Genomic DNA, 24,293 nt, shown 5'->3' with positions numbered 1-24,293 from the left:
ATGAACGCCAAACGGGTATGTCAGTATATTTCACACACTACCATGTCTTAGCTTCGAAGAAAATTCGTAAAATGAGTCCCTAGAACTACAGCTGATTTTCATCTTCAGATTGCGTTTCGAGTTCACGGCACCGTCCAAGGTAAGAGATACTTACACCGGCCCAATACTCGATATGGCTCCTTGCTCTCTATTTTGCGATATTTGCTCTTCGTATCTTGTCCACCGCTAACTCTGCGTCCAGGTGTGGGTTACCGGTACGATCATCTATCCGCTTCTTGACTTGAACTATGACATCATGTTTGAAGCTGCGAAATGAAAACCATCACTTAGCTAACCCAAAATCAAATAGTGACTTTACTCAGAAATGTGCAACAAGTCATGGTCTAACAGGCTGGTGTCGTAATACCACCTGCGGTCGCGTAAGTATTCCTTCCCTCTTATTGACTCGATGGGTATGGAATCAGACTAAATTGATATCCGCTTCAGGTCGAAGGCGAGGTCCAAGGGGATGATGAGACAATCAAGAAGCTTTTTCAACAGCTCGATCAGGGACCCCGCATGGCTCACGTCGTGAAGATTGAGCAGAAGCTGATGGATACTAAAGGGGACGAGGACCATTTTGCCGTGATGCGGACTATGGAATCTAGATTTCCCTCTGACAGTTGATCCGCACCACTGGAAGTTATTGTTTGTCTTTTCTGTTATCCATTCAAGATATCAAATTTATTGTACTAGTTCGTTCACAAGGGTTAATTTATGAACTTTCAATTGAACCCGAGCTAAGTGATTATTCTGAGTCCACTGCGAATTCAAGATACTAGAAGTAGCGTTGTATACTCACCATGATGACCACGCTAATCTACACACCAAATATACATATGTCGATGTCCACCCCTGACAAACTCTTTATCATTCGGCGAGCATCGGGAGAGAAAAATGTCAGATTTAGCTCGTGATCCATCAATAGCTGTAATATGCCACCGGTGAGGTGCCTTACAAATCCCGTAATGTTAACGGCGTCTGAAGCCGATATTTTCTCGGGAGGCCGTGACTCAAATGTGCTCGCAGGCAAAAATTGCCCGACTCTTCCCGAGGTCACCTGCTTTCTCAGGCTGACAATTACGGTAATCGGATAACCGGTAACATTCAGGAACCATTATGGCCGACCATTTTTAGGATAATGGGAAGGCATTTTGATTTAGTTTTTGTTCGTATATGTTGAGTTATAATAGAACCTGTTTTCTATCGGTTCCGATGAACATGCATCGGAGCCGCTCTGCGACGATCTTAATGTGGGGGCATGATATAGCTAAACGCTTAGTTACAGTACCCTGAAGTGTACAAACCCGCCAATGAGAGACGGGTATTGTCATCCAGGTACAGCCGCATTCTATTCCTGGTTCGAATCAGGTTTGATTTGGATTCTCGTATCCGGGCTTTGATCTACGAAAGAATTTTCTTGGACTGTCTCGTATAAAAGGCTGGGGTCTGACGCTGGCTGAAGTCATCTTTCTTTCAGAGAATCACCCAGCTACATACCTACAATCCACTTTATTCTTACCATATCTCATCTATCAACCCAAATCATTCTCATGAATTCACTATCGGCCATCTCGTCGACGCCCTTACGGGTGGCAGCACGACCGCAATCATACGTCTTTCTGATTGCACGGGCCTATTCAGGCGCCGCAGTCACCTCGTATCCTGGCTGTTGTCGACTTAACAAACGCCCTTCGCCAGTAACACGAATCCCGAAAAGATTCATCTCATCGACACAACAAAATCAAACCAAAGAGTTTTTCCCACCACCACATACTCCTGGCGTGAAAGAGGTAGATTCAGCATGGAATCATCCTGTGTAAGATAATATATCCTGCATATTCCCATTTGATGACGGCAACTGATTTCTTTTCAAGCTACACTGATGAGCAGGTACGAAGCATCCGTATTGCTCACCGAAATGCCAAAGACTGGTCCGACTGGGTAGCCCTAGGCACTGTTCGTTTATTCCGATGGGGAATGGACCTGCTCACTGCATACAAACACCCAGAACCCGGCCAGACCTTACCGGCAAGGTTCAACATGACGGAGAAGAAATGGCTCACTCGATTCATCTTCCTCGAGAGCGTTGCAGGCGTGCCCGGCATGGTGGGCGGTATGTTACGACACTTGCACAGTCTTCGACGAATGAAGCGTGATAACGGATGGTACGTGCGATTCCAAAAGAAGATATATACATAATGGCTAGAGAAGAATAACTTGCTGACAATACTTGTTTTGATCAGGATCGAAACTTTGCTGGAAGAGGCATTCAATGAGCGCATGCATCTATTGACCTTCCTCAAATTAGCCGAACCAGGCTGGTTCATGCGGCTAATGGTTCTTGGAGCACAAGGCGTCTTCTTTAACGGATTCTTCGTATCCTACCTTATCTCTCCTCGCATTTGCCATCGTTTCGTGGGATACTTGGAAGAGGAGGCGGTTATTACCTACACACGCGCAATCCAAGAGATTGAGGACGGCAAGCTCCCCGAATGGGACCTTCTTCAGGCCCCCGAGATTGCTGTGAACTATTGGCAAATGCCAGAGGGTCAGCGCACCATGAAAGATCTGCTACTGTACATTCGTGCAGATGAAGCCAAGCACCGGGAGGTCAACCATACTCTCAGCAATCTCAGCCAGACCAGTGATCCCAATCCTTATCAGTCCAGGTATCATGACCCAAGCAAGATTCACCCAACAAAGGGAATGGAAAACCTGAAAGAAACTGGATGGGAGAGGAAAGAAGTCTTCTAAGATGTTGACGATATCCCAAACCCTACAAATGCGAGAAGTACTCCACTCTACCGCGCGGGCCAACCTTGTGGTGAATGCTTTGGGACGCGAACGCGGGGCACCGGCTAAACCCGTCCGGGCATCCACTTCAAAATGTACAACAACAAATACAATGAGCGAGATGAATAAGAAAGAAGAAGAAGAGAGGGAGGAGGCTGTGAATCAATTACATACAGCATATTCCCAAATAAAGACCATTTTTTTTAATATACTCTTTACCTCTTACACTTGCAACAGAATTAACAATTAATCAAATTGTGTAGCGTTGACCCGCATTTCCCCCTTTTTAGTGTTCCCCCGTTAGCCGGCCATTCCCCCTTTTGGCTCAAAGAAGATTCTCGGCCGGCGATCTTCCACTTCTCATTAAACCTCCGATTGATGCGTTGGCCGTGCGACCACCTCTTGCGATCCTTACTGTTGGTCTCTTTTCAAATCTTGAGATTGTTTCATTCTTCCACTTGCTCGTCGATCTTCTTGCCCGCACGTTTCGACAATTGGTATTTGCTCTACGGTGTACCTCAAAATATTCATATCATTTTGTGGGAACTTTTTTCTTCTGTGGCCCAGCTGGTGCAACAACCGTTTCAGATCATTCCGCCACGCATTATGGAAGAGCCGCAACCTGTTGACGTTGAATCTGTCGAGCCTCCCATTCGAGCCTCTTCACCATCTCCCTCAGTTCCAGCCACGCCGGCAATCTCCTCATATTCTTCGCCGGACCGTACCTTCTCCTCTGTCTCCTCCCATTCCGCCTCATCTGCAACCTCGGCCGATGCTCGCTCGACCGTCTCAACATCGTCCCGCCGACATGGATACATTCGCGCATTTGGTGCCGAGTTCTCCGAGTCAGCTCGACACCGTGACAGCGTCATGAGTTTGGGCAGTATCGCCCACTTACAATACTATTTTGCTCGGACAGGTCTGTTAGATGGAAAGACTGGCCGAGGCAGAGAGGTGAAGAAGAAGAATGCGGAGAACGTGCCACGGGTGCTGATCACCCCCAATGAACAACACATGGCCGATCTGTCAGCCAGCCCGACAGAAATGACTGAATCTCCAGAACCTGATCTGAGTTTGGAAGATGAGGATGGTGAGGTGATGCTGCCACCTACGGTCAGTACCTATAGCATAAAGACACATCATATACCACCTCCTCCAGATCTTCTGTCCCTGCGTCGCGACTTGCAGAGGGCGTTGGATAAAGCAGATGCCAATATGGAAGCCATTGAAAATGGTGCGGAGCCTCAATCCCGCGAGTCACTTCGATCCAGTCTTTCCCCAAGCGACATTCCTGAGTCACCGGAAGATGAAGCTTCCAACCAGATTCCAACCCCGCAAACGAAGGAGGAAGCGCAGGGAATGTGCATCCTAGATGATGTGACCAATGCAATTCGGGCGGCCAAAATTTACTACACAACGCACGAAAATCCGGAACGCCTAGCATCAATCAAAACTGAACGGGAAATTCGAAAGGAGTTGTTTAATGTTCTGGAGGTTCTCAAACGCTGGGCCGCTCGGCATTTTGCCAGTGGACTTCGTGATGAAGAACGGGACGCTATTAAAGGATGGATTTCGAGTGTCCGCACCATGTTAGTCCGGGAGAAAGCATTGGAAGATCTTGAGGCGCAAGAGCGGGAGAATTGGGATTGGGCCCGCGGCGACTGGACTGGACGAGAGCGAGCCCGCGAGGAATCTTTCCTCCGAAGCTTAATGCCTGGTGGTCACACCCTGCCGGAGTGGACTCCAGTCGTGGAAGACGAAGGTACAGATCCAGGCCCGACTCCATTTTTGGACCGGTTCCGCGATGGTCGGATCCTGGTGCAGTTGCACAACATTGCCGTCAAGAAGTCTAAGCGACCCTTTGAGGAAATTAAAGCCTTCCATCAGGACATCGCCAAGCCTTACCGGCAAGCGGAAAACCTGCGGTTTTGGGTGAAAGCAGCCGAACTGCGGTGGGAACTTCGACTGGTGGTTGATGTGATGGGGATAGTCCAGAACAGCACAATCATGGCCTGGAAACAATTCGACGCGGCACTGTTAGCCTGGTGCAAGACTGTTCGTGAAGAATTGGTGCGAGATTGGCAAGCAGCCAACCCGGGAAGACCCCCCTAGTGCTGGCTTGATTTGAAGAGAACTGTTTGCATCTCCGTCGTTTTCTAATTCTCACTTTTTGCTTATTTTTATTTTGTGTTTTTGAATCTCTTGGGCACTTGGCTAGATACCCCTGAATAGTCTCGCACTATTCTGCCCACCTCCGCATTTGGTGCTGGGTTTGTATGTCTTTTACGTCTTCTTCTTTGGCCTATTGCCGGTCCTATTCGGGATTGCGCTTGCATTGTTTCCTCTCCATTGTTTGTACTCCTTAACAATATAGATGAGGCTACGCCTAATTGATCAGTATATATATATATATATATACATCACTGTTTATGTCACTTCACACTTACCATAATCCCATGAAGACTGTGCTCGAACCTGTGGAGAAGCAGGCGTCACGGAAGAGCGTTGGGCCCGAGGCCGCTGTGGTCCAGCACTAGGGCACATGGGCATATGATCTGCGCCCCTGAACTAAGTCCAACTTTTGTGAAATTTGGACCTCGCCTGAGCTCAAAGTAATTGTGAATGATACCAGTAACAGACTGAAAGTAATGTAGGATATCCTAGGCCTGGGCTGAAGTAGATGCTTTCAAATTTGATGATAGAATGGAGTATGGATGATAGTCTACTAATGCTACATAGTATATCAGTGAGAATAGTTTCCAAATCATGAATATTGCATGCATATAGATGCATCTACTAGACCCAGACGAGTTTAGATAATTCGAAAGTACATACGGAGTACTCCGTACATAGTACAGGATACGGTAACTAACTATTCTTCGTTACTATAGTGGCTTCCGAGACGATATCATGAGACATGATGGTGAAGTTGACAATGATTTCATTCATATTAGGGTTCCACCAGCAATCTCCCGAACGCAGCATGATGAAAGTGGTCGTCGATAGTAGTAGCAGCCTTATTGTCAGTGTTGATTCATAGTGAAGCTTGTAATTGGGACTTCCTATTCTATATACTTCGTATAGCTAATGGTATTCCGCATAATGTGGCCCCTATTGTTTACATACAATAACACCAACTACCTTGGCTATCCGATGGTTTAGTAATTCCATTCATAGTCAACATTTCATAGTCTTCATAGAGTAATCTGGTATCTCGTTCAATACTGATATAATATGACCTCAAGTCTCTGATCATCGTGCCGATCCCCTTCAACTGCATGCCGGCGGAGGGTACCTGAGAGCCCCATAGTAAATCGAGCGGAGTCGGATGTACCCTTTCCTGCAGTCACCTTCTGGCCTTTTCATCCCTCGTTTTCTTGTCTCAATTCCTTACCGGTTGCTGCCCAAATTTTTTTTTTCCAAATCAATTCTTATTCATTTTGTCATGTAGCCTTTGTCCCCTTCTTCTTTCCCCAACCTGTCTTTTCCTTTCTCAAACAATAAAAGAAGAAGAAGGCCAACGTCAACGTGAACCGGCGCAACGTGAGGGAAATTACCCACCCTTTATTTTACCCTTTACCGAACAAGACACGACGAAACATTCCTGGTCCATCCCTTCTCTACTTTCTTCGTCTTTTCACCTCCAAACTTGCCCCCGGGGCCTGTCCTCATGCATGCCACAGTCGACCATCCAACTTCCTCGGCGACTGACATCGCGCTGTCTCCTAGCGCGTCCATCCTGTCTACATCTCCCCCCGCGTCTCCGTCTCCGACTCCCCCAATGAACACGGACCTTCCCCTCTCCGCCGTCTAAAGTCCAAATCGTCTCTTTGGAGTATCGGCAGTAGTAACCAAGACGACGATTTTCTACCAGAGCCTTCTAGCGCCGAAAAGAATTCAAAGCCGAATATCTTTCGTCGCTTATCGCCCGCTCTTGCGGCTCGGGTGAAGTTGTTAGATGGTAGCTCCAAGACTCTCAACAACAGTAACAACAACCGCAACGCCGGCGCAGTTGGTCGGATCCCGGAACAGCATCTGAAGGAGCTAGACAGTTTACATCAGGACTTGTCGATCAAGGTTGAAAAAAGAGGTCAAGCGTGGGCTGGCCCGACGCCCACTTCCCCGGACGAAACACCAACCCAAAAGCGGACCGTGTCGAACAGGCTAGAACTTCCCAGTCTCGATCTTCTTCGTGAAGTGAACGAGGCGTATGCGCAGGGCTCAGGCCATACCGACGTGGTTGTTGAGGGCCCAGAGACATCTGTTCAGGCTGCCGCTGAACCTCCGGTGACCGCCCCCCATCAAACAAACAGCCCTCCACCGACATCCATGTATGTAGCGGAGCCCCTTCCCGTTCAGCTGGGCGCTGGCCCGGAGTCAGAATCGCTTCCCAATGATGGGGCTCAGGATACTCGTACCGATTTCGAGAAATATGTTGACGACACGAAACGGAGCGAAGAACAGTCCGCTCCCTCCCCTCCGCCAAAAGATCGTCCCAGCGGTCATAACTATACCCTCTCCTCTTCCTCCAACACTCAGTCCTACTTCAACTCCACCAATATACAACGACCCGAATCAATATACTCCTTCTCCCGCGCCTCCTTTAGCAACCAACTCTCCCAGCTCACATCCATACCTCTCCCTCAACCTACCGCACTCGAGACAAGTATAAAAAACATCCAAACAGCCCTTGCAGCAGTGCGCGCTCTACATGGTCACGCAGATCAAATTCAATATTGGATCAAAAAAGCATCGGATGTACTAAGTGGGTTGGACGCCGAGGACGATGTGGAATGGGCAGCAGCTGGTGGTCGAGAGGGTCTTGATGGAGTAGACAAAGCGATCACCCGCTTTGAGTCTCTGGTCAATGTCTACGTCACTGCGATTGAAAACGTACAGCTTCGAGACGATGTGGCTACCGTCGACTCTGAGAACCTGAAGACCATTGTCAGTCAGATGGAGAGCATCTTACAGAACTGGGCGCAAATCAAGAGTAAACTCAGAGGCGTGAAGCAACAGGTGGAACTGGCCATGGAATGGGAAGAACTGTGGTCAAATGTACTTGGTGACGTCGGCATGGAAATTGACAATCTTAGTGGAATGATTTTCGAGATGGAGGAAAAGCGACACCAGGCTTTAATGGACAATGGCCCTGAAGCTAGTGGCGGTGTTGATATTAACGAGCTTGAAACGATAGTGGAAGAGTCTCCATCCAAAGGTCGATCCCACGGACACAATCGCATGAGCCTCGGTGCTATAATGGCTAGTGCTTCTAATACGCCCATCATCAAGACTCCCCAGGATGACTCCACCGCCAATCTCATGGCCCTATTTGCCCGCATGCAGCCTCTTCGGGCATCCCTGGATTTCTTGCCAATGCGACTGTCCATGTTCCAATCCAGGGCAGAGTCAATATTCCCTAGCGCGTGCGAAGAGCTTGATGACCGGAAAGAGCGCTTAGAGAAAAGCTTCCAGGTTCTTCAGACTGATTCTGAGGCTTTACAAAAAGAACTGGGAGAGGATAAGTGGATCATGGTGTTCCGTAATGCCGGGAGCCAAGCGCAGAAGATGTTTGAATCGGTCGAGCGTAGTCTTTCTAAGCTCCAGGAAGGATTGGAAACAAACTCGCCGGTTAGTAATCCTGGGGCATTTACCAAGCGCATTGAGACATACGAGACGAAAAAAACGCATTACCTTCCTGCGATTGAGCGCGTCATCACCATCATTCAAAAGGGTATTAACGACCGGTTGACACTCAATGGCGAAGTCTTGCGATTACTATCTGATATGAAATCCCGAACGGATGCTCTGAAAGCGAGTATTAGGGTTATGGATGCATCTCTGGAAGATGTCCAGATAGTCAGGGGTCAACAGCTACGGGACTCTATATCCAGTATAGTTACGGTGGATAGTCCAGCTGCAGGTAGTGCTATTGATACACCTGGAAGCTCGCCGGCGTCATCTGTCATCATAGGAGGCAGTACATATAAAACACCTTTGGGTGGATCAAGTCGCCGTGAAAGCTCTGCCGGTAGCAGTACAACACGCTCGAACATGTCCAACGCGCGAAGATTTTCAAGTCTACCACAACCAATCACCACTGGACGCAAGTCTGCGATTCCAGTTCCATCGGGCATGGGATCTCCACCGCCGTCCAAGGCGAGTTATGCAACCACCCCGACTCCAGCAAGCCGCAGGTTATCTCGCACGCCGCAGCCACCGTCCACAGTACCCAACCGTCCGCGCTGGAATCCCAGCTTCAATACACGGGATGTTGATACAGGACATAACTTCAAGACTTTAAGTGCAATCACCCCCAGCACCCACCGAAAGTCCTCTGCTCCACCACGTACAACAAGGCCATCGTCCACAATGGCTTTTCGACGTGATATGTCCGCTTCTCCGGCTCCTGGTGCTGGACCCGGTGGCCGCTCGCTCAGTCGGCTTTCCAGCCGTCTCGCTTCCTCATCCCGAAGCCCTTCGAGGAATATTACTTCGCCTACTCCAGTGAAGTCTTCCCTCCTCGACCCTCCCCCCTACAGTCGACTTCGCAGAGCCTCTGGTGTCTCTAGTTCATCCGGCATGTCGAACACACCACGCAGTCGACAAAGCTTTGCTGGTGTCTTCAGCCGCAGTGTATCATCAACGCAGGAACCCATGGACAGCCCGACCAAATCCACACGTCCTGGCACAGCGCTCGGTCATTCTGGAAACAAGCGCATGAGCTTGCTGCCACTGCCAAGGCCTCGCGCAGAGAAGGACCGGACAGCCGCGCAGAAGAAGCTCGATGCACGCCCACCGTGGAGAGCATGATTCACTGCAGCTAATGCTCAAGCTCGTTCTTGACAATAGGCATAACTACTGTCCTCCTTTGGTTCATCCCCTCAGCTACTCAATCATCATTTCCATATTCATATCCTGTATCAACTTGTTTCTGTGTTTTCTCTACATTATGCATTGTGCCTGCAGTCTCAGTCATTGAGATGATCAAGGTGCGAGGTATACTTTCTTGAGGGTTAGGTTTGCGTGATATCCCCATTGTTGCATGGTATGGTCTGAGCGTTGGGTTAAATTTGTATTTTTTTCCGGTTTTCTTGTTTTCATCGATTTCCTCTTCCTACCAAGTCCTACCTCTCTCATCCTTCTCCCTTCAATCGATGTGAATATTTACCCCTTGTAGTTTACTCCAATGTGTCTTTTTATAATTGAACCTGGAATTCTAGATTTGCATTTTTCCCGTTCTATTTTTTTTGTACCTACTGTAGTACTGGCTAACCTAGGTAGTTAACTAGCAGTAGTACTACCACGTCATGAATACCTTTGAGTAGGTATTCATCAAAGATAATTGGCATTGATTAATTTCCAAGTTCCCTTCCAAAGATCAATGCATCCACCAATTCTTCACTGTTAGCCAACCGTGCTGCCTTGGGTACACGCCCAATAACGCTGAAGCCAAGCTTTTCCCATATCCGGATGGAGGCTGGATTATTAGCGAAGACAAGGTTGAAAACAGAGTATTTGTATCCCTGGAGGCGGAGTCAGTAAGTATAATGATATACCACATCGTAATGTGAGGAATAATTTACCAATTGAGGTGCGAATTCAAGATATGTTTCACCCATAACTTGTCCAACGCCTTTCCCACGAGCTGCGTTGGTGGTCATAAAGCCAGCGTTACAAATATGCGAGCAACGGCCTAACATTGAAGTCAGCACGTAATGCACATGCATTCGTTCACTTTGCAATCGGCTCATATATTGACTTAAACGACTTGCGTAAAGAAAAGAATCAGAAATAAACTCACCAGGATAATTAGGCTTGATATAAAAAGTCCCCAAACAAACATCTTCCCACTTCCTCCCTTCTCTCAAACCTTCACCAGGAGCTGCACCCTCCTCATCCAAAACGGCCACGACGGCAAATGTCCCAAACCAATAATCTCGGAATTGATCTAGAGACATGGCCTGTTCCATAGGGTACGTGGCTCCACGCTCAATTTCCGCGCTAAACTCGGCATGTAGGAACGCGCTGAGGTCCTGAGGTAGACTTCCAGGGCCCTTGGAGATTGGATAGAGTGTTACACCTGCATTTTCTGCTTTAGGTAGGGTCCTTTGCCGTGGTGATAGTGTTGATGCGGCGTTTGAGTGTGCTTGAGGTGGGGGGGATGCGTGTGGAGGGGTCTTCCAGTAGAGCAGGCATTTTTAAAGAGACTTTGTGCAGTACTTTCCCGAATAAGTATTGTATGGCTCTTTCCAGGCTATAATCTGATCAATTGCAGATTATGAAGGAAGGAATTTAGTTTATACTGTGGGATATACGGATATTCTCTCTTGTTGGAATTGCCGATGCGGGGCCTTATGTAAGTTCTTCTAGACTCCGCCCTTCTTTTGACAAGAAGTTGCTAGAAGATAGATAGTATCATATCATTATGCTTGTTGGCAAGATAATCAGAAGAAGAGTAGGTCATTCTGGCTGGAATGCCATGCGTGTTTGAGACTGTGTCAATTTCAAACTGAGATGTTGGATGAGCAGTGCACATTCTCGATATCGCTGCAATGATGTGATCATCATATCTATGGAGATGATACTGAAAATATAGTGCCAGTCTTCCTGTAGGAATTGGATCGGAAGCTCCATAGCGCTCTGTAGCAAGGAATTACATTGAAATGATGGGCCTTATTGGAATAGACGTACAATTGATTTAGTACATATGCGGTGTTTATAGATATACTAGTATACAAGGTCTGTACAGACATCGAGAGATGCCCGCATCTCCCAGTAATAGAGGCTGCCGATGACAGACCAATTTATTGCTTTTCTCCCTCGCCATCGCCCTCGCCCTCGCCATTACCGCCAGCCTCCGGGTTGCGAATAGCCTGCATAAGCTCAAACAGTTGTCCGAGTTGTTGATCTATCAGGTCGAATTAGCAAAGGAAGCTCAAAGTATCACAACCTCACAATGAGTGCCCTACCGCTCAACTTGTCCAATTTTGACTTATCCAATTTCTCCCCAGCCCAATTATCACCCTCCAGTTTCTGAGCGTAGAGTTGCCACTCAGTCAAGAATCCGATCTGCATTTGCCAATGTCAGCCCTGCTATCCTTCAGCCTTTCCCCCCACCCTAGTTGACTGGCAACACTATTTCTGGATCAAACATACAATATGCAACGGGTTTTCGGCATTCCTGTGTGCGCGGAATTCCTTCTTCACATAAGAATCACCAAGTACGCGCATTTCGGGGTCGAGTTTGCGATGGACGCGCAAAAGGCGGCGATACAGCTGCAGCGGAGGGAGGAGAGCGAGAGCCTCGGTAAGACTAGACTTGGAGCCGATTGAGGCCGGCGTGGCCATGAGTAGACGGTGGGCGAGACGCATGGTGGGAAGCGATCACTGAAGGTTGAGACTTTGATTGCGACTGGGGAATGACATAATTGTTTCTGAAGTCCCGCGGGAGTCTTTTTTGGGCCGGAAAGGCGGCGAGTGACCGCCCGCCGCGGCGCTTTTCACTTTTGGCGTCAACCGCATTCAATTTTTTTTTAACTATTGGGAATCCAACCAAAAGAAACAAATATTTGATTGCCAAGTTGAATAGGCTAATTGACCAATGATGTTTTGTTATTAAGCTCGTATAACCTACGATCAGATCTCGTTGCTGTCGGGCCCGACAGAGTCGGATATCAGAAACCCGTTGAAATCGCCAGATACAAGAAAACCTTGGACTTGGGAAAATTCATATTTGTGATCATTTATTTTAAATCTTCGAGCACCCGAAAAGATGCTGCCTACACCAGACACCTCCCATGTCGCATTTGACACCATTTACGAGCCCTCCGAGGACTCGTATCTCTTTTTGGATACTCTTGCGTCCGCATCTGAGTCCCAATGGCTATCAGAAAGATTCCAAAAAAACACCTCGCCTGACTCTGTCTCCAACTCGGTACCACTCGTTGTAGAGGCAGGCACTGGTTCCGGGGTTGTTCTGGGATTCGTTGCGGCACAGTCACAAAAGATCTTTGGACGACAGGACATCCTCACGTTGGGAACAGACGTGAATCGCAATGCCTGCTTGGCAACACGAGAAACTGTAACTGGAGCCATATCAGCCGAACAACAGAGCGCAGAAACCTCCATTCCCAAATCCATTTATATCTCTTCATTAACGAGCGACCTATGCACAGCTCTTCGACCTGGCAGCGTCGATGTGCTCCTCTTCAACCCACCTTATGTCCCATCAGAAGAATTACCGCGCTTGCCAACGGAGTCAGAGAACGATCCTTCTGCACTGGCTGGATTATCTCGTTCTGCTAAATTCGACCAAGATTCCTTCTTTCTCTCGTTGACTTATGCGGGCGGTGCCGATGGAATGGAAACAACGAACAGGTTGCTAGATGCCATTCCCACCATTCTGTCAGACCGTGGAGTCGCTTATGTGCTTTTCTGTAAGCAAAATCGACCCGAGGATGTAAAAGAGCAGATTCGCCGCTGGGGTGGCTGGAGTGCTGAGACGGTTGGTTCCAGCGGGATGCAAGCTGGTTGGGAAAAGTTGGTCATTGTTCGGATTTGGAGAAGCGAAAACTTTTAGATGGGAGGAGATCAACCCATTGCCCTAGGTTTTTGTCGACAATCAGCGTTGGAAAGGCCAGGGGCGCCGATATCCCAATATAAATATCAAACTCGGGGTAAAGCGGGCACTATAACTCCAAAATGGTTAATAGCTCTGAGGTATATCACATTATGGTCAACATATCAAATGGAAAATGTACAAGTTGAACCCCAGGGCAATGGCAGCTGCTTTTGCAGGAAAACATCTCGATATTTTCCATGGTTGGAAAATTTATTCCAAAGTTTTTTTAATCGAAAGGGTGGGCGATGACTGTGACCCCGAATCCTCAATCTTTTTTGGCCCTCAGTCTGTCTGCCACGTACTACTCTGTACTATTCCCCTCGAACGCAGCGCCAACGTCCAATCCCTTTTGGGAATGAATGAGAAGACAGGGATGCGGCACCACCAGCGCTAAGGAGATAATATAGTTTGACTCGGGGCAATTGTTCGACCCACGCGGCTGGTCATAGACAAGGCCCTAGAGCGAGTGACCAAGGCCCTCAAATTTGCCCGATTGTACTATGTATAACGGCATTGAATTTTCGGAACACCTTGGTCTCTGGGCCCCGAAACGCATAGTATTTGGGTCTATCTAGGTGATCTCCTTCGTTTCAGGAGGGAAGTATCAAAATGAGACGACTGCGTGAACTTTAATTGACACCCAGAAATTCGGGTCTACTCAACAACAAAGGAAATACAAGGAACTACCGTGAAAGCTTTACCTGTTTAGGATAGCTATCATTGATTTCTCACCTATACCTATAGGTATATATTCCGTATAGTACTTCGTAATCGTATCTGGACTAATCAATCATTCGAATAGTGACCTATAAGGCCAATCCTCATGTTGCTGCAAAGTTTATTGCAATGAAGTTAGTGATGACTTCGCATCTCTTTAGTATTCGGTTCTCCCCTCCCCCCAAGGACACCCAGTGGTATGGTTCCTGGGCTTGGCTTTGGCGATGGTGTGATTTCATATCTGCCCGAACCACTACGTGTTTTTCTTAGGGAGCTGTGATCAACAGTGGCGTTGGTGGTCGAGTTAGTATTATGTAGAGCTTACTGCATCGGGAATACGCTGTTGACAAAAGGCTGTCTCCAGTTGGTAGGGCGTCAACCCACATAGCGCCTTCGCCAAGCTTCACGAAGAAGCCGACGCGTCCGAGAAAGACCCTTATTTACCAATTCAGAACCGGGGAAACCTTCGTAGTTTCCGATCTTCGGAGACAATTCGGAGACAGCTTCTGGGGGTCACCGAAATATTACGGTTTCAAGACCATTCATTGAGAGAATTAGGGTGGAAGAGACGAGACAATCACGTGTACTATCTTGCTCGAGAACTCGAGACATAGTCCCAATTTCAATATAAAGTACCCTTCAAGTCATGATTTCAAAATCATGGGCAGAATCTGATACAATTATCCAAAACGTGGAGTTGCACGCGTCAGCCAAAAAGTAAACTACAATTTTTTTTTTTTTAAAAAAAAAGTCTTTAGAAAGACTTTATTTCGGCTGTATTCCGTACAAAAGTAAGATAGTATTTCGGCCAGGGCCCGCGCCTGCTTGACTTTTCTAGGTTGAATCCAATGAAAATCACCTATTAATTAATGACCAAGCCGCTGTCTCTCCACCGGTCTGACTCGTGGATCAATAAAGCTGGTACTCTATTTCCTGTTCGAGCTAGTCGTTGCGAATTTTCTTGATCCAATCCTTTGCACGGATTGTGCCCGACGTTTATTTAAGTAAGTTTCGGGGGTTTAAATTCAGAGGACTGCACAGACTAGTTACCATATATGGAGAATCTAACATCCAAGTGATTTTTCTGAATTTTGTCTCATATGTACTAGTATTCCTTAGGCGTTTACCCTTTTTGACTCTTGGTCGATCAGGGGTAAAAGCCTTGTTGATCCTGATATCTGGATGTTTTGGACTATCAAATCCTTCAATAGAAGGGATGATTGCTCGCTATATCGGTTGTACGTCGGCGAAAGCAAGCGTTCATCGGTGCTAGTTGTCGCATGACAGGGTCCATTTTCTTACTTCCCGATATCCCCGACCCGTACACACTAAACAGGGGGGGCCATCGGAAAGACAGTCTTGGCATTAACGACTACGCAAACCAACAAATGCAGCTGGCGTTCAGTTATATCATTGGCTTAATGCTGACACTGGTCACTGTATATACTGTATGTAAGAAATTGTAGTCCAAAATCACTGCTAGAGTATGCAACCTCCATATTTAATTTCGATTCGATAGAAATACAACCAGTTACTATCCAAAATCCGAATACATCTTATTGTTCTATATGAAACACTACAACTTGCGAAATTACAGACGCAATACGTACAGTAAGTTTAACGACAGCAAGACTTGGCAATTGCTCCATATCGCTCAGTCCGGCATTTGGTCTTAGTATTCCGTCGAAAATCGGTACCGCCCCATTTGCTTCCAAAAAAACTGGGTCTAAGCTGCCAATAAGTGGCTTCATTTTCAGAGCTAACGGGGCATTTGGACGATCCCGATTGATCGGAATATGGAATATGGCCCCATTCGAGTCAATTTCCCCAGTCACCTCACATAACTATTCCCATTGATTGAGTTGGTGTATTCATTCTACACATGGCGATGCCCTACTATGAGAAAAGGATCAAGAACCAGCTGTAAGACCCGCATTTGGGATTTTAAGCAATGAGATGATCGAATTGTAGGTGAACTATTTTGTCGCCAGATGCTACGGCTGTTGAAAAGTATCAAGGCTAGCAACTGCCGGTGATAGGAAACCCCCCCCCCGGCCCCCAAAAAGAACAAGATAAAGAAATAAAAGTGCAAGAGAGAAATAAAACGAAAAGAAGACGGAAGACAGGAAGAAAGAGAGAGAACACGAACACGGCACAAGCATGCTTCCCAAGTAGGACGTACCAAGTAGTGAGATGTCAATCAACGCCAAGTTTGTTGTCGTTACATTCGATTGGCAAAATCTTATGCGGTTTTTTTAATCTGGCGTCAAGGTGCTGGGGGCCAAAAGAACCAGTGATTTCTGGGCTTACTACCAGGCGATCTAGAAAGTACGGAGCAGCACGGAACCTTTGTATAGAAAATGATGACGACACTTTGAAGTCTTTTGAGGCTCCTAAAGATTCAAGGAAGAGTTTCTGCGAAGCAAGAAAAGCGAAATACATGAGGCATTGCATTACTATAATTTATAAGTAGCGTAAGCGTCATAAGTGCCTCGTGTTGCTTTGATATCTGGAGAAAAGAGGGCTAGACCCCGGCCCGCAAGACGCTATTGCGGCAACGCTCGATAGTGGCAACACATGGAGACGACGGGGCCAAAAAAGACTCCGTAGGCAACGGCAATATTAAATTTCAAGGGGTCCAAATTGAGGGTCGGAACGCTAACGGCTTCAAACAATGGTCAAAATCTGTGGGACGTGGTATTATATTCTTGGCTTCGTGAACTGAACAGATCGATTTCTTTTGGCCTGTGCTTACTCCCAAGTAAGTAAATATGTAGTACATACCGTAGCTCAAGTCAACATAATTGCAGCACAATCAATTGGGTGATTGATAGCACATTCTATCAAGTTTGGCCGTACTCCATCATAAGAAGGGTCAACTCTTTTGTTTACCTTATATTTCTTTTGGGATATTTCAAAACCCAAGAAGTCAAGTACGGGAAGTAAGATGGTGAGATCTTGATTTGGAATTGGCGACAATCTATTTACTATGTACTAGTAACCATCTTGAGTCATGCACAAGTCCAGGACTAACTGATACTAGAAATATCTAGCGCAAGCTCACAGCTACATACAACAGTAGGCACCTAGCACTGACTAATACCCCTTGGCAATACCATCTGTATGTAGTAGTATTCTAGTCAGGACCGTCAAATGCATGATCGTCGCGGGCATGAGGTCATTCTCCAGGCTAGCCTTCATGCAGGGCATTATATTGATGCACTCTGTATAGTGCTCATATCCCAGTTCGGAAATGGGACATGAGGAGCAGGGACTCATTTGAATTATACGGAAAGTCCTGCTTTCGATATGGACAAGAACAATGGGAAAGGCACACGTGCAAAATTCGAATATTTTGTATAGAAGAACTATTGCTTTTTCTCTCACATCCCCAATTGAAAGAAGCCTGGGGGTAACAAATGACATCCGATGATCATGCAAAATGAGAAAGAAATCAGACATTTCGAAGAAAGACATAAACGCCGGTCTGTACTCTTAGAAATATTAAGGAAAAATTATCTAGAAGCCACGGCCACGACCACGACCACGGCCTCGGCCTCGGCCGCCTCGGGGACCACCGCCACGACCGCCGCGCCCACGGTCTGCCTCCTTGCGAGCCTTGTTCTTGGGCTTGGGGGCATCGTCAACAAGAAGTGTGTCCAGCGGCAAGCTGTCGGGGAGGATGTAGTAGCGAATGGTAGAACCGCGAATGTTGATAGTGTCGAGCGAGAGGGGGTCACGACCCTTGGGGGTCATCTTGACAGTTCGAAGCGAGGTGTTCATCTGAGGAGAGACCGAAGTGATGGTACCGTGAAGAATTGTGCCTATATAGAAGCCTTTGCGTCAGCAACTCTAGCTCCTTTGAGATTGGCGGTGGGCGGAAGTTTGGAAGCGCCTCAAGTTGTTTTAAGGTCGAGATCACGAGAAGTTGGTTGGTTGCACATACCATTCTTGAGCTCGATAGTCACCGTCTCATTCGCGCACTTCATCAAAAACCTGGTAGTATGGTTAGCAGACAGCTCTGGTAGGGAAAAAAGATGTTCGCGAATCCCAGCGCGCATCGGCTGGACATGGCCGCAATATGGAGGTTGAGAGTGCAATTCACATACCGGACGAGCTTCATGATGGCAGATTATGCACAAAGATGTGATAGAAGATCAAAGATGGAACCCAGCAGCTCGCAGGGTTGGTGGGGGATAGCCGTGTGGCAGTCGCGGGCATCGATGCTTGTCCGCCGTGCAGAGTCGGAAGTGTTCACGTGATGGAAAGCAGCATATCACGTGATTTTCCATGGCAGCGACAGCGTGAACCTCCAAACACTCCCAGTGCAATCTTGTTTGGACTCCTCCACCTTAATTCTACATGGCCGCTAATTACAATGCTTTCAATCAATTGTCTATCATTTCGAATCAGAGATATATCATTCATCGCAACACATCGATCTATCAATACTGGAGCCTCCAGTGACAACCGCTCTCACTAAGAACTGTTTGTCATGTACATTTACTCTGTCCATCCTAGGATGATCTCAAGAAGTAAATCAGTCTGGCCAATTCCGTTCCAGTTTCAGGCTCGATGGAAATTCACATACATAGTATGAGGAGCTGCATCATGACTATCACGACCACAGTTCGATCAAATGATGTCCAGCACTTTCTGTAGAACTGAACAGTGAGCTCCACCCTACTCCCGGGGCTCAGAATCAATATCTTAGATCTTCTGGATCTAGAGCGCCATGCAGCCCACAAGATGACCGCAGATATGGACGTCCTGTGCTCTAGTTTCCACACCCTCCATTCCATTCGGTTTAGTTCCACTTTTATAGGTTCGGCGGGGCTGCGGACGGTCTCGCGGGAGGCCGGGCAGATCCAGTACACTATGTATGTGCGTCGCGGTCAACCAACGTGTTAGTGTACAGAAGGCTATACGAAGCTCTCGAAATATCCCAAAAGGGAAATCCAGGTGCTTTTCTTTTCTGGTTGCTCGCACTGGCATGCCAAGCCCTCTCGGTATCATACTGCTGATAAGGCTTCCCATGCAAGGCTGGACTAGGGGGGTAAGCAGACAGCAGATACAGTATGGAACCAAAGCCGAAGACGGGTCCCCGATGCGCCTAATCAGATTGACATTGCAGGTCGGAATGAACCGTACTATGTACGAGTCATCCAACCAGGACTGTAACAGAAACAGGGAAAAAGGTGCCTTGCACAAGACAGACCAAACGGCACGGCGTGATCAAGAGATCCTTGGATGTGGAGAGGGGCTGGGTCGATCGCGTGTCATGGTACGGAGTACACAGAGAGCCACATCCCCGGGACCCTCTTTATCCATGACAAATGTCCATCTCTAACTAAACCTAGCGCCAAGACGTCGTCGTTTGCTTGCTACTTCAAACTTGGCCAAGATTAATGTTCTTTCCGGTCGTTCACTCGCTACCGGGGATGTGTTTCTTACCTGGCTCCGCCCCTTAGCGTTACACGGTCTGACGCAACAAACAGATGGCTCATTCTATAGGAAATGCGCGAAGTCGAAAAACACTGTGGCTTACTTGACCCTCACAGCACATACACCAAGTGAAATGCGATGTTTTGTGGGCGTCATTAGGGTGGCCGAGTGCCGAGAAGCCATTGAAGTCCAGACAAGGCTGCAATCTGTTAGAGCCCAGTCCGAAGCTTGCATCCGGACTCACGAATACTGATTTTACCATTCATAACGTTTTTGTCTCTTCTTTTTTCTTTTTCACCGTCATTTAGCCCCGGCGATCAGCACTCTCCGGACCCGAGGACTTTTCCAAATCCATCATTTGAGACATCATTAGATTGGCTTCGCGAGATTTTCGAGACTCCACCACCAGTGCTTAGAACATCGTTCTGATCATCCCGGGACCCTAATGTCTCTAACGGCGCGTTCGTGGGGAATGGGACCAGAGAATTGGAAATGAAGGACTGAAACACCTTTGCCAATGGGTTTTATGGGCTCTTCTAACCTTGAAAGGGTGTGGGTTCCTTCATCGTAGTGTTTGGATCGGCCATCTTATATTGGCATAATATTTCCTTTTTCTTCTTTTTTCTCTTTTTGTGACTGGATTTTCTTTTTCCTTTTTTCACTTGCCTTTTTATGAAACCTCGAATGACGAACTGACTCGAGTGCGACTAAAGTTTTCATCTCCTCATGGTCAGCCACCCACATGAAGCCGGCGTCTCGGCCCCCAAACTCTCTTGGGGGCCCATTTGCTGCATGGGGCGAAAAAGTCCACCTTACCCAGAATCAAAGCTTTCCCCTGTGTTGCTCAAGGATCAATACGCCGTGGCCCCAGACCCAATTTCTCCCGAGCTTCTTTTCCCGTCAATGATGCTAGAGACTTGAGTTTAACAACGGAGAGTCCGATGTCAGTTGTGGGGGCTTGAAAAATACTCTCTCCACTTGACCATGTAAGGCCCATGTTTTATGTTATTTTTTATTTTTATTTTTTATTTTTTCTCTCTCCCTTCTCTCTCTCTCGATCTCGTGGGATGGTCCACCAAATGAAGATCAATAGGGTCTTACGGTGTCTTTTCGGTTTCCGCACTATATAAGATAGGCAATGATTTCAGCATATTACAGCATACCTGTGTTGTAAAATGCTATAAAGGGTTAATGAGTCGGGTTTAACGCCAACCAAGTGCGTTTCAAGTGCCACTTCTTCGCCCGTGAACACCCCCATTGGTAGACTCGTTCTAGAAGCCCTGCCATGGTGTTGGCTATGGTGGAACCGGGTTGAAAAAGAAGGTACCCAACTGGATCATCGATCTATTGTTTGCGGGGACTCTTTTGTAACGCCCTGCCCATCTTGTTTAGAGATTTATTTTAAACACTCATAGGTGCGCCCATTGATAGTCCGATTGTATTTCCCCAAGAACCAAAAACCTCAGGCCCGCCAGATATTTGCCGAATTTACGCCCACTGTATGTACATTGCCTTTCGATTACTACGTCTTTTTTCCTGCCACTGCCACTTAATCACACACTTCCCCTAATGGATTGCTGGCCCCCTTGGCCCCCCTTGTGCTTCAGTGTACTAGTGTAGTTCAAAGCGGTTTACGACGCTTATGAACTCCTAATGTCGTCCGGCGCTTCTCGCTCACATGATAATTCATCTCATTTCAGGGACCAAGAGGAAGAAGTTGAACCTAAAGATTCAGCCTCGCAGTTGGACATTGGACTTGTGCCTCTCATCGAGCCAGTGCAGACCCAGAGTTACCCATCTGGCTTTCAAGATCAGACTACAGCCTGGTCCTTTAATGGTCCAGCCTCGGCCTTAAATAGCTCTCCGGAGTCAGCACAAGCATTTTCGACTGTTTTACAAAACCCCCAAGACTCGACATTATCACCTGAGTCAGCTTCTGGTCTGTCTTCTAATATTCTGGATTCCGACACGTCTCTCTCTGGACAAGGTGGGCAGCTTTCTTTTGGCGGCGTCAATTGTAAAGAACAATTGGCCGACGACCAGGGAACGTGAGTCTAAACATTGTCTCCCAATCCTGATCGAAACAGAGCATTTTCATTGACTAGATATTCAATCCTTATCAGTGACCTTGGGATATCACCGTGCCCTATGTCTGTAGCATCAGAGCCATACTTTGCTGGCCCAATGCAGCCAAATTCTCAACGTAAGATGACCTTGATCTTTCCAGGGTGAAAATTAGTCAGATGGAAAAGGAATTAATAATAAAACCTCAGCAGAATATGTTTGGGCCAATCGCCCTTTTCATCCGTTACAACCGCCACCTGGGCATTTAAATCAACAGTTTCCACCCCCACAACCATATCCAACATCAGGCTACCCAGTCGGATACAGTGGACAGGCCAGCAGCGCCCTCTCAAATTACCACCAAGAGCTTCCCGCCCCATCTTCATACATTCCAACAGGCCCTGGAAGCACTCAAAAACAGAATGAATCTCACAGGTGCGTGCATCTTCTAAGAGGGGAAGGGAATCATACCATTGTCGAGAACGGGATATAACATTATCTTTAGTCACTCGATACCCCGACCTTTCGCTCCTCACTCAACAGCTAGTGTTATCCCCGACCAACCAAATATGAACTCGTAAGTTTGAGCCTGAGCCGTAGGCAAGCCTCGCCTGGTTTGCGTATTGGAATAGTTGCTGACAGCCCTGTGTTAGTTCTCCCCCATATAATATGATGAGCCAGCATCCATACTACCTCCCAGATGCACCTCCAGTCCCGTGAGTAGGTCTCTGGAATCCTTTCATCATTCTTATACTCATCAAATAATTTAGATCCTCTCACCAATCCTCGATCAGCTCGCACACATCTTCAATGCTCCACGAACCCATCTATTCCCCAAGTTCATTAAACACCACCTCAAGCAAGGAACAACAACTTCATGTCATGAGCTCGCGACCAAGGCCACAGTGCTGGGATCACGGTTGTAATGGCCGGGAGTTTTCAACATTTAGTAATCTGCTACGGCACCAACGCGAAAAGTCAGGAGTGGTTGCCAAAGCAGAGTGTCCTGTTTGTGGAGCAGTGTTTACGCGCACGACAGCACGCAATATTCATGTTGCGCAGGGCAAATGCAAAGGTGCTGGACGGGAATCCTCGGCTGATTGAGTCAGCCTTGTATAGTAGTATTGGCCCTAGTACGGGCCTTTGAACCGGACATTTCAAAACAGTACTACCATTCGCTTTTACATATTGAATAATACATATATCATCTAGGTACAAATTTGGTCGAGTCGGATTGAGCCTCGTCCTGAATACACAAGACGTGTGATAGAGGGTAGCTGGAACCGGGATGACCTCAGCCCTGAATCTCAGCCCTGAGATCATCCTGGTTTGTAATAGGCTGAAGCCTCTTACAATATTTAATAGTGATCTCCAGAGCTGGGAACTTGAAAAGGTGGGCTTGGTGGGATCTCATATTCTACAGAAGTACATATGAAATGCAATACATCCAGAGTATACAGCACCTGGACTCAAGGATACTAGTGTCTAGTCCAGGGCTGCGACCTTGGGATCAGATGTCAATTCTAATTAGGTCGTAGTAAAGGCCCCTGCTCCTCTTTCTAACTTGACTTCTACTGGCTTCACCCATCCACGAGTATTTGTCCCCAAGGTCCATCTCCATACCGTTGGCGAGTTGCACGAATTTAAGTATCTTCCGCCAACACGTCAACATATTGAGGTTGTTTGTAATTGTAGACCGACATAGTAGGAAACCATTTAATACGAGGGAATTCTACGGAAGATCAGAAACAAGGCGTAAAATCCATTGTGAATGTCTCAGTCTACAGTTCAGATTCTCGGCATACGCCACTCCTTGAGTTCGTGTTAGCTCGTATTCCCTTGGCGGCGTGGATATACGAGCGTTGGAATGGCCGCAAACGGAAAATCTTTGAATCAAGAAGTAACAATAAAGAGGAAAGCTTCGTATTTTATGGTTTTAAGGGTTTCATGTCTTAGAAAGTAGTTGTCAAATGACTGAGCTGGAGCAAAGGAGGACGGGTTATAAAATCACAGAACGTCTACCACTGCCGCATTAGTAGTTGATTCATCTAATACTACCAATTAAGTCGATATACAATTCAATAATATATAGTACCACCATGCACTTCTCTAATCTTTTCATCGGATTCTCGCTTGCTTCATTTGCTGGTAAGTATTTATCTTCGCCACAAAACAGATAACTAAAATCTACAGCGGCGGGATGCGGAGATGCCGATGCCTGTGTGGGTACCGAGTTCTGTACAACGGCGACCTTCACCAGTCCCAGCTCCACGGTGGTGACTACCTGTGTACCTACGGCAACCTGTCTAGGCGTCTACTGTAAGTAACATCTTCGCAGCTTGTAATATGAAAATGAATAATCAACCAGGACCAGCGCAATGTGATTTTGGAAGCACCCTGGGAAATTGTTGCTCGGGTTACTGTGCAGCAACAAAGTGCCGGCCCACGGATGACAATTGGCCTGGATGTAATGAAGACAATGGACCGTGTCTTGCTGATGAAAATTGCTGTTATGGAAACCAATGTGTTGAGGGTCTTTGCAAGAAGCCTGAGGGCGGTCGATGTAATTCTGTCTAGAGTGCAAGTCTTGTACCTGACCAGAAGAATG

General features: G+C 47.2%; 10 protein-coding genes across 10 annotated transcripts; 7 read left to right on the top strand and 3 right to left on the bottom strand.

Annotated features, from left to right (window-relative positions):
• N7469_010171 (acylphosphatase) lies at positions 1-666 on the top strand (the record flags this gene model as incomplete). Its single annotated transcript, XM_056649076.1, has 5 exons — positions 1-15; positions 109-139; positions 242-254; positions 350-419; positions 487-666. The coding sequence occupies 5 exons, from the start codon at positions 1-3 to the stop codon at positions 664-666; spliced, it is 309 nt and encodes a 102-aa protein (XP_056496207.1).
• Positions 667-1,592: 926 nt separating this feature from the next.
• Positions 1,593-2,796, top strand: N7469_010170 (alternative oxidase; the record flags this gene model as incomplete). Its single annotated transcript, XM_056649075.1, has 3 exons — positions 1,593-1,858; positions 1,917-2,207; positions 2,286-2,796. 3 exons carry the CDS (start codon positions 1,593-1,595, stop codon positions 2,794-2,796), a joined length of 1,068 nt encoding a protein of 355 aa, XP_056496206.1.
• Positions 2,797-3,441: 645 nt separating this feature from the next.
• Positions 3,442-4,947, top strand: N7469_010169 (uncharacterized protein; the record flags this gene model as incomplete). The annotated part of the gene is made up of 1 exon (XM_056649074.1): positions 3,442-4,947. One exon carries the CDS (start codon positions 3,442-3,444, stop codon positions 4,945-4,947), a length of 1,506 nt encoding a protein of 501 aa, XP_056496205.1.
• A 1,558-nt stretch (positions 4,948-6,505) lies between these two features.
• On the top strand, positions 6,506-9,648 carry N7469_010168 (KAR9 family protein; the record flags this gene model as incomplete). Its single annotated transcript, XM_056649073.1, has 2 exons — positions 6,506-6,517; positions 6,565-9,648. 2 exons carry the CDS (start codon positions 6,506-6,508, stop codon positions 9,646-9,648), a joined length of 3,096 nt encoding a protein of 1,031 aa, XP_056496204.1.
• A 542-nt stretch (positions 9,649-10,190) lies between these two features.
• On the bottom strand, positions 10,191-10,808 carry N7469_010167 (GNAT family N-acetyltransferase; the record flags this gene model as incomplete). Its single annotated transcript, XM_056649072.1, has 3 exons — positions 10,191-10,361; positions 10,422-10,531; positions 10,640-10,808. 3 exons carry the CDS (start codon positions 10,806-10,808, stop codon positions 10,191-10,193), a joined length of 450 nt encoding a protein of 149 aa, XP_056496203.1.
• Positions 10,809-11,642: 834 nt separating this feature from the next.
• On the bottom strand, positions 11,643-12,210 carry N7469_010166 (succinate dehydrogenase assembly factor 3; the record flags this gene model as incomplete). Its single annotated transcript, XM_056649071.1, has 3 exons — positions 11,643-11,746; positions 11,808-11,907; positions 11,995-12,210. 3 exons carry the CDS (start codon positions 12,208-12,210, stop codon positions 11,643-11,645), a joined length of 420 nt encoding a protein of 139 aa, XP_056496202.1.
• A 400-nt stretch (positions 12,211-12,610) lies between these two features.
• On the top strand, positions 12,611-13,417 carry N7469_010165 (S-adenosylmethionine-dependent methyltransferase; the record flags this gene model as incomplete). Its single annotated transcript, XM_056649070.1, has 1 exon — positions 12,611-13,417. One exon carries the CDS (start codon positions 12,611-12,613, stop codon positions 13,415-13,417), a length of 807 nt encoding a protein of 268 aa, XP_056496201.1.
• A 4,278-nt stretch (positions 13,418-17,695) lies between these two features.
• N7469_010164 (mRNA splicing protein SMD1) lies at positions 17,696-18,305 on the bottom strand (the record flags this gene model as incomplete). Its single annotated transcript, XM_056649069.1, has 3 exons — positions 18,286-18,305; positions 18,123-18,172; positions 17,696-18,000 (listed from the first exon to the last, which is right to left on the bottom strand). The coding sequence occupies exons 1-3, from the start codon at positions 18,297-18,299 to the stop codon at positions 17,696-17,698; spliced, it is 369 nt and encodes a 122-aa protein (XP_056496200.1). The 5' UTR covers positions 18,300-18,305.
• A 2,969-nt stretch (positions 18,306-21,274) lies between these two features.
• Positions 21,275-22,789, top strand: N7469_010163 (uncharacterized protein; the record flags this gene model as incomplete). The annotated part of the gene is made up of 6 exons (XM_056649068.1): positions 21,275-21,669; positions 21,745-21,824; positions 21,895-22,120; positions 22,191-22,262; positions 22,339-22,401; positions 22,456-22,789. The coding sequence occupies 6 exons, from the start codon at positions 21,275-21,277 to the stop codon at positions 22,787-22,789; spliced, it is 1,170 nt and encodes a 389-aa protein (XP_056496199.1).
• A 995-nt stretch (positions 22,790-23,784) lies between these two features.
• Positions 23,785-24,262, top strand: N7469_010162 (uncharacterized protein; the record flags this gene model as incomplete). The annotated part of the gene is made up of 3 exons (XM_056649067.1): positions 23,785-23,833; positions 23,879-24,004; positions 24,060-24,262. 3 exons carry the CDS (start codon positions 23,785-23,787, stop codon positions 24,260-24,262), a joined length of 378 nt encoding a protein of 125 aa, XP_056496198.1.
• Positions 24,263-24,293: the final 31 nt, after the last annotated feature.

The sequence above is a fragment of the Penicillium citrinum genome (genome assembly GCF_028827155.1).
Source record: "Penicillium citrinum strain IBT 23319 chromosome Unknown utg000009l:1.0-4274883.0:1.0-4276374.0, whole genome shotgun sequence".
Classification (NCBI taxonomy): domain Eukaryota; kingdom Fungi; phylum Ascomycota; class Eurotiomycetes; order Eurotiales; family Aspergillaceae; genus Penicillium; species Penicillium citrinum.
This window is presented reverse-complemented; position numbering and strand designations above follow the sequence as displayed.